Source organism: Gopherus flavomarginatus, chromosome 2 (assembly GCF_025201925.1).
Source record: "Gopherus flavomarginatus isolate rGopFla2 chromosome 2, rGopFla2.mat.asm, whole genome shotgun sequence".
NCBI classification, from domain to species: domain Eukaryota; kingdom Metazoa; phylum Chordata; order Testudines; family Testudinidae; genus Gopherus; species Gopherus flavomarginatus.
Genome location: NC_066618.1, coordinates 13348332 through 13362907, shown reverse-complemented (window position 1 = coordinate 13362907; position 14576 = coordinate 13348332). Strand labels below are relative to the sequence as shown.

The following is a 14576-nucleotide window of genomic DNA, read 5'->3' as shown; positions in this document are numbered from 1 at the left end:
TCATTGGCCACAGTTCCCCATTCCCGGTCAATGGCAGTTGCGGGGACAGTGCTTGCAGGCAGGAGCAGCGCACGGAACCCCTCTCCCCCAGACCGCGGGGGCGTTCTGGAAGCTTCCGAGAGTGGCATGGGGCCGCAGCAGGTAGCCAGCCCCACAGTGCCCCAGAGATTGTGATTGACAGAGAGTTCCCAGGATCAACCAGTCGATCATGAACGACAGGTTGGTGACCACTGGACTAATGCAACTTATGCATGTAATTCTCAAGTGCACTTTAGAAATGATGTACCATGTGTCAACGTTTTTTCCCCACTTTGAATTTTAGAGTACGAAAAAGTGGGGACCTGCATGAACACTTCTAAGCTTAAGTACTAGCTTAGGTCTGGTACGCTGTCACCAGCCAGAATTTAGTGTCTGGCACACTTTCTGTTCCCCCAAAACCTTCCCTGGGGAACCCAGATCCAAACTCCTTGGACCTTAAAACAAAGAGGAATTAACCATCCCCCTCCTTTTCCCCCCAACAATCCCTGGTGAGTTCAGACCCAATCCATTGGATCTTAAAACAAGGAAAAATCAATCAGGTTCTTAAAAAGAAAGCTTTTAATTAAAGAAAGAAAAGGTACAAATTCTCTCTGTAAAATCAGGATGGAAAATGCTTTACAGGATACTCAGATTCATATAGACCAGAGGGACCACCCCTCCCTCCAGCCTTAGAGTCAAAGTTACAACAAACAGAGGTAAAAATCCTTCCAGCAAAAGAACCATTTACAAGTTGAGAAAACAAACATAAGACTAATCTGCCTTGCCTGACTATTACTTACAATTTTGAAACACGAGAGATTGATTCAGAAAGACTTGGAGAGCCTGGAATGATGTCTTGCCCCTCTCAGTCCCGAGAGCGAACAACGAACAAAACAAAAAGCACAAACAAAGACTTCCCTCCACCAAGATTTGAAAGTATCTTGTCCTCCTATTGGTCCTCTGGTCAGGGGTCAGCCAAGTTTACTGAGCTTCTTAACCCTTCACAGGTAAGAGAGACATTAACCCTTAACCATCTGTTTATGACACCATGTATTCACTAATCAGTCCTCTTAATTTAACTTAGGCATTTCGAAATACAGTAGAATCTCAGAATTACAAATACCGGAGTTATGAACTGATCAGTCAACCACACCCCTCATTTGGAACCGGAAGTATACAATCAGGCAGTAGCAGAGACCAAAAAAAAACCCTCAAATACAGTACAGTATTGTGTTAAGCCTTAAAACTCGGACAAAAAATAAAGGGAAAACAGCATTTTTTTTCTGCATAGTAAAGTTTCAAAGCTGTATAACGTCCATGTTGAGTTGTAAACTTTTGAAAGAACAACCATGATGTTTTGTTCAGAGTTATGAACAACCTCCATTCGCCAGGTGTTCATAACTCGGAGGTCCTATTGTACCGGATGTTTCCCTTTACTTCAGTTCTGAAAAACAACATCAGAAAGCTCAGGGCCCCATGGAGTCCATGATTCCGTAGTGGTTCAGCTGGCTGTTACAGAATTGTTTCTAGCCCTCATGGATGTGAAGAAAACCTTAATCTTGGACTCAACCAATACTGTACTGTCTGCACGAGTCTGCAAACATCCTGAAATAAGAACTCTGACGTCTGAATTGCACCACTCATCTCAATGAGATTAACTATGAAACCCAGAGATGACAATATCAACATAGCTATTTCACTGCTGATGGTTTTAGCAGAAACACCAATCTGAGGTGCTTACCCCCACAATCCTAAATTGGTTCTCAGTTCCCAGAGACCAGAATTCCCTACTCTGTCAAAACTTCCAAATTTCCTCATAAAAGCTTCTACTAAATTGTCCAGCATCTTCAGGACAAGAATGTACAGCATATTGAAACCTGACAACATGACAAGGGCACAAAGGGATTGAATATGAAGAACATTACTATACTGATTTATGATTCGTGTGTTTAAACTAAAAAAAAATGCAAAGTTTTCAATGATCTGAAACTGTTGCAGAATACTCCCACGATCTAGTGACCCTGTGACAAGCTCACCAGAAATGTCTTTCCATATATGTGGTTCAGCCATTTCCCAGTGACATCTACTCCGTTAAGACGACATCCTCCACCCCCATCAGCCAAACTTAGGAACTCATCCTTTGCTCTGAGAGGCAATTAAAATTCTTTCCTCTCACACATCACCTCTAGGAGGAGATACTATAGGCCAAGTTCTGGAATCAGTTATGTTGGGCAACCCCAAATGCTCAGTGGGGGATAACAGAACAGAATTTGATACTGTAATCTGAATCTAGTTAACAATTCTGTGGATGGATGAAAAAGCGAAGTGATTTCTCTCCTACATAGATAAATGATGAGGCACTAGAAGGAGTAGGGGGAAAAAAAGAAAGCTTATGTTTGACTACAGTTAAACAGCAGAACTATAAGCAATAAGCAGCTTGGGTTTATTATAGCAAGAGATACTTCTACAGTTTGTGTTTCAGTTTGTCATCAAATTTCACCTCTTTCATTTGCCCATAACCTTCTGAAGTTTTCACTTATTGAGTTGACACAGGCTTGCTCTCTGAGCAAACAGGCGTTTCTTTTGGGAAGTTTCAGTAAAACCAGTTTAGTCTTTTGAGTATGAGGGGAGTGAAGATGGCTGGGGCAGAAAGTTGAAGTTTGGCCAGAAGTTAGGCCCTTGATGAGAAGAGCCTTTGTGTGTTCCAGTGAAAACTCATTTTAATTTGACCGAGTTATGAGCCTTTGAAAGTTGCACTTCATGCATACACAATACAATTGGTATGCCTTTTTTTAAGCAATGTTTGCAGTGAACGTCAGCTACACTGAGCAGGAGACTGGGGCTAACTTAACAGTGTAGCGAAAAAGTAAATGCACAGAGTGAATCCAGAGCTCTTACCTCATTCCCTGTGCATCTCGCAAGAAATGATCTGTGCAGCTTTTAAGGCTTGCTGGAGAGAGCAGTCTCCTGCAGACTTCGCAGAGTGCAGAGTAGAAGAGCTCCCTCTAAGAAAACCTTGTAAGGTGTGTGGGATGCAGCATTTGATGTTGTCATGTTGTGTAGCCAAACAGTTCCATACCACAGAATTTCTTTTAATCTCCCTAGGAGATTACAATAAAAGCCACGTTAAACACTCAAAAGTCAGGAAGTGACAAAGTTAAAGGACTTCAAAAAAAGTCATAACTGTCTTAAAGTTACTTTAAAAAACATTCCATTGTTAGCTGTAACACCCAGTAAGACTACTGTGATTGAGAAATGAAAGATTTCCATTTCTAATTTGTTCACTTTGTGCACTTGAGAACCCTTTCAGCCTAGTCAGCTTACTCAGAGGGTACATCTACACTGCCATTAGACCCCCACAGCTGGCCCATGCTAGCTGACTCAGGCTAAGGGGCTGTTTAAATGCAGTGTACATGTTCAGGCTGGGGCTGGAGCCTGGACTCTAGGACTCTGTGAGGTGGGAGGGTCCCAGAGCTCGAGCCAGAGCCTGGACATCTACACTACAGTTAAATAGCCTGTTAACCCAAGCCAGCTGTCATAGGCCAGCCACAGGTAGATATATCCAGATCATGTGGGTTTGGCATACAGCAACAGGGGAGATAAAGATATGTAAAAGATAGCAAAAACTGTCATTTTAAAACCACGGAAGTTGGCAGAGCATTTCAGGGCAGGTGTAGGACAAAAACTGTTTCAATTGTCTAGTATCCCTTTATGGTTGCACATGAAGCCTCGGCTCTGCCCCCTAGTGTTTAAATACTATGGAACACACAGCATTTCTCAATACAATAAAGATTTTATCTGCCACTTTAGATATACCTAGCTATAGAATTGGCAGAATTCAATTTTTATTATTTTTTTTGTAATTTCAACTCATAATATTGATGTATATTTTAAAGCTTTATTTTAGATTATTGTCTGTTTAAATGTTTACAGCAGAAGGAAGTTATTGGGAGTCACAATTATTTAATGACAGGACACACTGAGATCCAAAAATTTAAAGTTTTGTAAACTGTCAAAACGCAAACTGTCCCCCTTACGTGTCAAAACATATGAAGTAAATATGCTTAAATCAACAAGTCATACTGGTTTTTACTATTCACTTACTCATCCTTTTGTAACAAGCCTAATTCAAAAGTCAAACATTGGATTTTGACTCCAGTAAGTTCCCAACCAGCATTTTTTTTATCAGTGGAAATATTTTTCCATCAGTTTGTATATGTATGGTGAAATCAACATTTACTGACATATATGGTTAAAAATTTCATCCTTCCAAGCCTACATTTTCCATTCAAGTATACTCATACCACTTACTAACATAATATCTAACTTCATTCACTCAGATTTCATTTTTAAATACATGTTCTCTTCACTAACATAGTTATGACTAAATATGTTGACAGCAGTCACCTACGACGTAGTCCTTTCAGGCACCACCAGTCTTCTTCAAGTACAATTCAATAGAATGGTGGTCCTGTGATTAAGGACTCTGGATCATTAGTCAGGAATCTGGGTTCTAGGCCTGACTCCAGGCAAGTCACACAAGGCTTGATTTTCTGAAGTGCTGCGTATGAACGGCTCCAACTAAAGTGAAAGGGAACTACAGCAACTTTGAAAGTTGGGCCCTTCATCTCGGCACCTCAGTTCCTCAGCTATGACAGGAGTCAGGAAAACGGGCTGGGCAGATTGCTAGGCTGACCTAGTACAGCAATTTCCATTTTCCTAATACAGCAGTCTTTTTTTACTGGCAATTATTCCACAGTTATTTTCTATCCTCACATTGCTCACAGCTTTGTATCCTCTAAACTTGCACGTAAAAAGTCTAATAAACTACATTTAGCACTGGTCACCCTAGTAGCCAAACAGCAAGTGAAACAGTTTGACCAGAGAAAACACTTCACAAAAGATCAAATTTTACCAGATTACAGTTTCAATACTCATTTGTAATTAAAATATCTAGCTCGAGTTGTTTGCAGTTTTAAAGGCTCAGATATTTAAATTTCAGAAGAACTCAAGTCAACATCTAGAGTCTTAATGGACCAGCTCCTGTTCCCATCAACAGCTCCAGCCTCTGGAATAAAATAGTTACTGTGAACTTTAAAAGCTGAATGTTCTGGGGAGAATCGATTCTCTCTCTGAGATTCAGTCGGTTACATAAGTAATAACATTCCAAAGTGTGCATTTGTCAGCCAATACATGCACCCCTCGGGTATGCAGAGGAGCCAAGGGCAGCCAAGATATTTGACTACTGGCTGAGAAATGCCTACCCTAGACTGTTACACCATACTTACAAAATGGCTTATTGACAAATTAAAGTACAAAATATTAATCTTTCCAAGAAACTGCAATCCAGGAACAAACCACAGCGGTCTGCTTCTATTTAAGGCTTCCCTGTATCTCACTCACCCCAAAATAGCTGAAGGAAGCTGAGTCCTTTGCCCTCCCCTCAAGTCAGCTGGAAAGGCAGCCAAGCTGATTCTGTGAGGTACTCTTTCCAGCCCTCCTCTTTAGAAGAGATATGCTACTGCTGCTTGATTATTTTTAAATGCCCCCATCCTACTTCCACTTCCTCCCTTCTATTCTCCTTTTACGCCAACTAGAGGGAGCAGGGGCTGGCAACAGAAGCTGGACTGCATTTGTAGTACAGTTCTTTCCTTCATTCCCAGATGATCAGATAGGAGGAAACTTTCAAAGACAAATGGTTGGATTTTACTAAGCGATGGTAACAAGGTTCTAAGTAGCTAGAAATCCCCACTGTTCAGATGAGTGGATACTTTGGATATGGCAGGGACACCCGGCTGTTTAAGTGGGTTTACAATCCAAGCCCTTGCGTTTGGATTTCACAGCGTGGGACATAAGTTATAGCGATGAGGGCTATGCGCATAGATGCCTAGCCAGGCTGAGCACTTTGAATACGCTTTATGTTCCTCTTAAGTTGGTTTTGTAAAAGCTTTACCACAACCTAAGACCAAGAGAAAGGTTTCCACTTTAAAAGAACAGATCAAACCTTCTACTGAGTTTTTTTGAGAGAGAAATTTCCCTGCAGCATTCTAAATCTGAACACTGAGAACTTGCAATGGAAATTGACTTAGCTTAGCCAATTAAAATAAATGGAGAAATGCCAGAAACAAACAGAGCAAGAAAGAGTGAAAACTGAACTGGATTTTATGACTTTCATTTTCAATGTATAGCATTAGTAACAAAAAAAAATGGTTTGTTTAAATTGTTTAGGCTTAGTTACAACTTGCCTAATTGAATTGTCTCATCAGCACTGACCTCCCTCATCCCATTAGTAAGGCAACTCCTATCTTTTCATGTACTGTGTATATACACCTGCTACTGCATTTTCCACTCCATGCATCTGATGAAGTGCATTTTAGCCCACAAAAGCTTATGCCCAAATAAATTTGTTAGTCTCTAAGGTGCCACAAGGACTCCTCGTTCTCTTTGCTGATACAGACTAACACAGCTACCACTCAGAAACTTGCCTACAGTTACCATACAAGACTCATAGGTGAACCATCAATTCTCATCCCCAAACAGACTCTATACAGCTTATTGTCGGATAAATTTTTCCCACTCCATCTCCTTCTCCCTCAACATAAAAGTGTTCTAACTGCTATTACAGTGTGTAGATACTTATGAGTACTCTTTCTGTACCATGCATTTTTAATTTGTGAGATAGGTCCCTATAGATATTTTGATAAAATTCAGAGAGCTTAGACTATGTTCATTGAGATGCTCTTGGGGGTGCAACAGAATATTAATCAACCTCTCCTACCTAACCACATTCCCCCTCGATCCACAGGAGTTGAAAATTTACAACACATCTAAATGCCACAGAATTAAGCTGCAGGCTCTACTGTGTTCAGGGGCAATGCCTGTGTAAAACAGCTACCCACATACCCAGCTGCTAGAAAAGGGAAAAACCTTAATAAGTATTAACTTTATTTTAGATTTCATTTCTGAAAGGGAGAAGGAACATTAACATTCACTTTGTTCCTCCTCTTCCCCACAACCCAGCGCCTCCTGACAGCTGTGAAGGCAGGAGTCGGGGGGGGGGGTTGAGGAAGAAGAGGGAGTTCTCTGTTAATTTACCCCTACCCTGCCTCTGGTTTTATACATTCTCCTCCTCCTCAGTTAATAGCTTGTGCCAATGTTACTCCTGGGGAAATTCTGCACCAAAAAAATTAAAAATTCTGTGCGTAATATTTTAAAATTCTGCATATTTTTTTGTCAAAACACCACAATATAATCACATCAGTTTCAATTATTTTTGGTCATTTATTTCAAAATACCTGTCAGAAAGTATGTCTGTAACAATATAGACGACAAAAAAGATTCAAGAAATGTTTTTTTGACAAATAGATTCCTTACTAGGCATATTAATACAGAATTTTGAGTAATATTCATTTAAACTACAATACAGAACTGTACTTACTACATGCTTCAGAAGCAGCGCCAAGGCTTGGGGGAGTCAGAGTAACAGAGGAGCTGAGGGAGAGGGATGTAATTGCTGGGAAGGAGCCTGAGGTGTGAACTTGGAGGGTTGTTGGGTATGGGTGGGAAAAGTATGAAAGAGGTTTTTGGGTGGGAGCAGCGAGGCATTGTCAGGGAGCTTCCCCCATGCAGACCCTGGCTAAATCCTAGTCTGTTCCATTCAGTCAGTCACATCTGCCTGTCCCCATGTGACCCTGCACCCCCTGACCATGTGTCCCTCCACCTCCACTCAGCAATGCTCCCATCGCCATGTGGCCCTGCAATCCCTTCCCCATCCCCATGTGGCCCTGCACATCCCCAGCCACTTCTGTCCCTATGTGGCCCTGCACCCCCCTACCCCCCACTGCCCTTTACTCTCATTCAGCCCCTGCCTCCCTCTGTCCTCCCACACTAGCCCTTATGAGCCCATATCTGACCTCCAGCAGCCCCATGCTGTCTGTCTCTGATGTGGCCAGACAGGCACTGCAAAGAAAGCAGGCTGTCTCTCTTTCCTAGGTGGCCAGGAGCTGCTGCTCTGTTCTATCGCCACAGCTCCTTTTAGTGGGCAAAAGGTGGAACTGCAGCAGCTTTCTGGCAAAAAAATTCAATGCGTAGCTCATTAATTATGCATGCACACGGTGGCACAGAATTCCCCCAGGAGTAGAGTGTTTACTTCACATACTGCTCACAGCTTTCTGAAGATGCAGCAGAATGAATATGAGTGAAATGAGTCTACTCAGTTTCATTGTTGCTCACAGGTTTCCCCCAATAGCAACTCTGAGAACCCATAGAATTTTATTTGGTCTCCACTCTATGGCAGTTTGGGGAAGCTCTGAGCAGCTGCAGCAATAGGGCTATCTTCCCTCAGACCTTAGAAAACAGCACTGCATTGATTTCCATGCAGTCCACATCTGGAGGGTTATCATTACAACCATAAGGGAAAGAGACTACTTTTTAAAACGAAGCCGGATTCCACAGTAGTTGAAGGTCACCCAGGAAAGGTGCCTACTCACAACAGGCACACCCTATAACTGTACTGTAATTTCAGTTTGCAATAAGTTTTTTTGTTTGTTTAAATTAAGTCACGTTTTGATCCTGAACAAAACAATTTGCAACATTACAATGAGAAAAGGAATCTATATTTGAGAATACTCAGCTGTTAGTCACTAAAGCTAACACAGTGTAATGAATCTAGGCAATAATCTATATCTTTAAAATTGAACTAATCAGATCCACTGCTGACTAACAGGTTTTTAATTCTAGATAGAAACTGTAAGGTGATTTATAAGGGAACTTCTTTCCTGACTCTGGAAGAATGTTTTCTCTCTTAACCATTACACGAAGAGGCCACATTGCCCACTGGATGTCTGCATGGATATTTACAGGCAGAGAATTAGCGTGAGGAAATAAGGTATCAGAAGAGTGAAAAACTGATTTCCTTTACTTGGGTATCAAAAATAGCTGATTATGTAACATACAGAGTGCTAGGCTGAAAACCTAGAGAACAACATTTGTCCTCACCGAAGATAAGATTATGTCACAGATTCCATGACTTTCTGAGATCTCTGTGACATTTTCGCTCCATCCCTAGGGTGGTGGGGTCAGAGCTGTCAGCCAGCAGGAGACTTTGGAGCTCTGAGCTGCTGGGGTGGACCCAGAGCTGTCTGCCACCGCAGCAGCAGGTGCTGGATTCTCCCCTCTTTCCCACAGCGGGGCTCGGGCTGTCTTTCCCCCTGCTTGGGCTTCAGTCATTCCCCACACCCTACCCATCAGCCCCTCCTCCCATTATTTTTAGTAAAAGTCACAGGCAGATCACAGCCTTCCGTGAATTTTTGTTTCTTGCCTGCAACCTGTCCGTGACTTTTACTAAAAATAATCACGATAAAATCTTAACCTTAGTCATCCATCACAGATCTAGTTAAGTACCTTGAAATCATTGCTGCAAGGCTTGGCACTTTCCATACTGGATTCCCATTTTGACCATGACCATAAATTGTAAGCCTATAAATCTAGAGTAATGAGAACCCAGCAAGTCCCTGATGAGAGTTAGAGGATATGTGGAATCAGGAGGGGGAAAGTCCAGTTGCTTAGCCAACCCTGGAACATTTTGTCCCTCAAATTAAATATGTGCTATGAGACTTAAATCACACCTATATCCTAGACGTTGGCAGACATTCCAACATTTATAAGGAGTAAGATAAGGGGGGCAATAAAAATTTATAAATACATTTCAGCATATGTTCCAAAAAGTAGGCAATATAGTTCAGAATCCTGATGCAGTCTTTCAGGTAGCAGGTGGCAACCAGAAATTCGGCACACAGATTGTTGGGGGGGAGATACGAAAAAAGAATGAAAAAGTTTATTCCCCAAGCTCAATGTGTTACAAACAGACAACAACGTATCTATGTCCTCTAGTGATTGTTAGACTATGTGAGGAGTATCTGTCAGCAGCTCCTGGGAGTTTAAATGTCTCCCTCAGTCCTGTGTGAATTCCCTTTTCCCCCAGCACAGACTAACATCTAATAAAGTAAATAAGAGCAGAACTTTACAGGGGAAAAAATCCACACCAGGATTTGGTCTTGGGGTGGGGGAGGGGGGAAGCACCACCTCTTAGTAGACTCTCACAAGCAAAGCACTTCCTAGAGACAGCTGCAATTGCTCCCCAGCTTTAGAGAGACTGGAGCCTAGTGGCAGCTTTTTCCAGCTTCTGCTTCTTCACAGGACAATCCCAATTTTTGGATACCAGCCTCCCCAGGACATGTTTTCCTGGAAAGGGTTTAAGAAGTGCTCATTCTCACTATTTAGTTTCCCCAGCCCCTGCTGCACTAGACTCTCCCCCTTCTACAGTACTGCTGCTCCTAATAGGCTAAGGGAGGGAATGGAACCTGATCTGATAGAGCAATGGGGATTTTCAGTACTTCTAGGATTCCATACCAGCCTACTTTTAAAACAATGCCAAGAATTTTATCTCTGTAACCGTGATTTCCCCAAATTCTCCCAGCCTAGGAAAATAAAGCAGGTCTCTGTGTTACAGAGACGCAAAGCCAAGGCACGATAGAAGCATCTTCATTTATAATCATCAAAAGATAAAAGTTCCTCATAAACATTAAACTAAATATTAACTTTTCGAAGATGTTGACCAACAACTCCTCCTACCCCTCCACTCCATTCTCTGCCTCTCTGGTGAAATGGAACACGCGGCACTGACCTTACAGTCACCTGTAGCACTCAATAAGTAATGTGTTAGATACTCTGGGTATGTCTGAACTACAGGATTATTCCGATTTTACATAAACCGGTTTTGTAAAACAGATTGTATAAAGTTGAGTGCACGCGGCCACACTAAGCACATTAATTAGGCGGTGTGCATCCATGTACCGAGGCTAGCATCGATTTCCAGAGCGTTGCACTGTGGGTAGCTATCCCGTAGCTATCCCATAATTCCTGCAGTCTCCCCCGCCCATTGGAATTCTGGGTTGAGATCCCAATGCAAAAAACAGTGTCGCGGGTGATTCTGGGTAAATGTCATCACCCATTGCTTCCTCCATGAAAGCAACGGCAGACAATCATTTCAGGCCCTTTTTCCCTGCATTGCCCTGGCAGACGTTATAGCATGGAAACCATGGAGCCCGTTTTGCCTTTTGTCACTGTTACTGTATGTGTACTGGATGCTGCTGACAGAGATGGTACTGCAGTGCTACACAGCAGCATTCATTTGCTTTTGCAAGGTAGCAGAGACAGTTACCATCCCTATTGCACCGCCTGCCATGCCATTGTAAATTGACGATGAGATGACGGTTATCAGTCGTTCTGTACGGTCTGCTGCTGTCATGGATGCTCCTGGCTGGCCTCGCTGAGGTCGGCCGGGGGCGCATGGACAAAAATGGGAATGACTCCCCAGGTCATTCCCTTCTTTATGTTTTGTCTAAAAATAGAGTCAGTCCTGCCTAGAATATGGGGCAAGTGTACTAGAGAACCAGAGAGCACAGCCGCCCCGTGTCAGAGCCCCAGAGATCCTGCAGAAATGATGAGCTCCATGCCATTCTAGGGGGTACCCTTGCAACAACCCCACCCGTTGCTTCCCTCCTCTCTCAACCCTCCTGGGCTACCATGGCAGTGTCCCCCCATTTGTCTGATGAAGTAATAAAGAATGCAGGAATAAAAAACATTGACTTTTTAGTGAGATAAAATGAGGGGAAGGCAGCCTCCAGCTGCTACGATAGTCCAGGCAGTACATAATCTTTTCTTTAGACATGAAAGGGGGGAGCTGATAGAGCTCAGCCTCCAGTTGCTATGATGAAGACAGTTACCAGCCGTTCTGTACCATCTGTTGGGAATGACCGGGAGTCATTCCCATTTTTACCCAGGCGCCCCCAGCCACCTCATCGAGGCCAGCTAGGAGCACTCACAGGCTGATGACGACGATGGATAGCAGTCATACTGTACCGTCTGCCACTGGGAAGGGGATGCTGGTGTTCAGCGCTGCAGCACCCCGTCTACCAGCAGCATGCAGTAGACATAGGGTGACACTGAAAAAAGGCGAGAAACTTTTTTTTCCCTTTTCTTTTGGGGGGAGGGAAGAGTGTAAATTGACGACATATACCCTGAAACACCCAGGAAAATGTTTTTGACCCTTCAGGCATTGGGAGCTTAGCCAAGAATGCAAGTGCTTTTTGGAGACTGCGGGGACTGTGGGATAGCTAGAGTCCTCATTACTCCCTCCCTCCCTCCATGAGCGTCCATTTGATTCTTTGGCTTTCCGTTACGCTTGTTACACAGCACTGGGCTATGGCCTCTGTCTATCATAGCCTGGAGATTTTTTCAAATGCTTTGTCATTTCATCTTCTATCAGAGCTCCATTACAGAACAGATTTGTCTCCCCATACAGCAATTAGATCCAGTATCTCCCATATGGTCCATGCTGGAGCTCTTTTTGGATTTGGGACTGCATCACCACCTGTGCTGATCAGAGCTCCACGCTGGCCAAACAGGAAATGAAATTCAAAAGTTCGCAGGGCTTTTCCTGTCTACCTGGCCAGTGCATCTGAGTTCAGATTGCTTTCCAGAGCGGTCACAATGATGCACTGTGGGATACCGCACGGAGACCAATACTGTCGATTTGCGGCCACACTAACCCTAATCCGATATGGCAATACCGATTTCAGTGCTACTCCTCTCATCGGGAAGGAGTACAGAAACCGGTTTAAAGAGCCCTTTATATGAATATAAAGGGCCTCGTTGTGTGGACCGGTGCAGGGTTAAATTGGTTTAACGCTGCTAAGTTCAGTTTAAATGCATAGTGTAGACCAGGCCATAGTGTGCAGCGATATAGCCTTCACACCGCCATACTGATAAAGTGACTAAAAAAAGAAAGATCAAGTGAATTGGTGAAGGCATTTAAGCCAAAAGAGGCTCAGTCATTCATGAAGAGCAAAGGCTGCTGCCTCAAGCTGAAGTGAGAAGGAATGAGAAAGATTTCAATTATAAAGACACAGCAAAATTCCTCATCCCTTGAACAGATCAATATACAGTGCCTTGAAATTAATAACCACCATATGGATGGACTCTCCCTTCTGACTGAATACAGCTTGGAGCAGCTGCTCAATAAAAGAAACCGTATATTCCAGAATCCGAGGAGGAGGCACTGCCCTTCATTATTTACCAATATCCCAACTGCCATAACAAATACCTTACATCCTCATCCTTCCCAGCAGCCAAGACAGACCACCTACTGGATGGCATGATATGAGCACCCCTCCTCCAAAACCCAAAGGGGGCAGGCAACTGCCCACAGCAGTTACTTCCAACCCCAAAACATCAGAAAAATACAGATAACTCCTTCCCCACACACGGACCCCAACAGAAGCGGAGAGTGGGCATTATTAGACCGTAAGATATAAAATACCCCCCTCAGGAGAAACAATACAGAGTCCCCTAGAAGATGCTCCCAGAAACGCACACACCAATTACTTTGAGATCCATGAACAGAACTGGAGTAAGTATAACCCTTCCCTTTTAGTTCTAGCCGAGACACCTCCCCACTGCTGGAAGCCCTACACCCCAGAAGTAGAAACACAGACAGAAAGAAAAGCTGCCAGACCCGCTCCCAAGCTGAAAATCGCCCAAGCCCCAGGAGCAGAAATACAGCTCTCAAGGCAAAGGCAGACCTGAGGCGCGCACACCCCACAGGCCCCTCCACGCTCCCACTTCCTGAGCTGTAACAAAGACCCTCCGATGCGATCACCGCCCTAGGCCCCAAGATCCCCCCAGCCCGAGCAGGAATCCACCCCCACAGATAAGGACTCCGGAGCGAAGCGAGACAAGCAGAGACACCCCCCCCGCGGCCGCTACACCCCCGGAGTAGGAACAGAGCCAGCCCCTGTCTCCGGCTAGGGCCAGACACACACTCCCCTGCCCGGCCCGTCTCCAGGGCTAGGGCAGATCCACCCGCCACGGCTCCGAGCCCCCAGGAGTCGGGCTCCTGAGCCAGCGCGGACACACCCCCCACGCCGGGCCCGGGCTGGCGCAGACACCAGCACACCCCGAGCCCCATCCCCTGGGAGCCAGGGCCGGTCTCCGGAGCTGGCTGGCGCAGACACCCCCCGCACACGCGCCGCCCCTGTGCCCCCCCCGGCTGGCACAGACACACACCCCGGACCCTACCCGCAGGAGCCAGGCCGGTCCCCACGGCGAGTGCAGACTCACACCCCGCGCTCCCCGGGAGCCACCCCCCGGCCCAGAGGGCGCGCAGCCCAGGCCCCCGCCCGGCTGACAGGCCGGCGGGCTCCCCGCGCGCCCCACTCACCGATCACCTCCTGCAGCTCGTAGTCATCCCTGTTGATGGACCAGGGCAGGGAGCTGGGGTCCTCGGCCATGGCGGCGCGTCCCCGGGCAAGGCAGGGCAGCGGGGAAGGACGAAGAGAGGCGCGCAGCCCAGCGGCCCGACAGCCACCCTGCCTGGGCCCTCCCCGCGCCGCGCCGCGCCTCTCCCGCCTCCCCATTGGCTGGGGGCTCAGCAGTGGGGGCGGGGCGTCACAGCCATGCGGGGCGGGGCCTCGCGCCCCCCTCCCCCCCAAAAAGCC

General features: G+C 45.2%; 1 protein-coding gene across 4 annotated transcripts in view; it reads right to left on the bottom strand.

The window, feature by feature from the left end:
• The window catches only part of OXSR1 (oxidative stress responsive kinase 1), a 140912-nt gene extending 126440 nt beyond the window's left edge, over positions 1-14472 (bottom strand). Inside the window, exons 1-3 of one of the 4 annotated variants that reach the window (XM_050941531.1) lie at positions 14300-14471; positions 7120-7191; positions 2917-3119 (exon numbers count right to left, since the gene is read on the bottom strand). Coding sequence is in view for 1 of the 4 variants with exons in the window: in XM_050941529.1 (XP_050797486.1) it covers positions 14300-14369 (70 nt within the window). In the remaining 3 variants the exon portion in view is untranslated. Of the gene's footprint in view, positions 1-2916; positions 3120-7119; positions 7192-14299 lie in introns of all 4 variants that reach the window. The other 3 variants (XM_050941530.1, XM_050941529.1, XM_050941532.1) reach the window with 3 other exon arrangements.
• Positions 14473-14576: the final 104 nt, after the last annotated feature.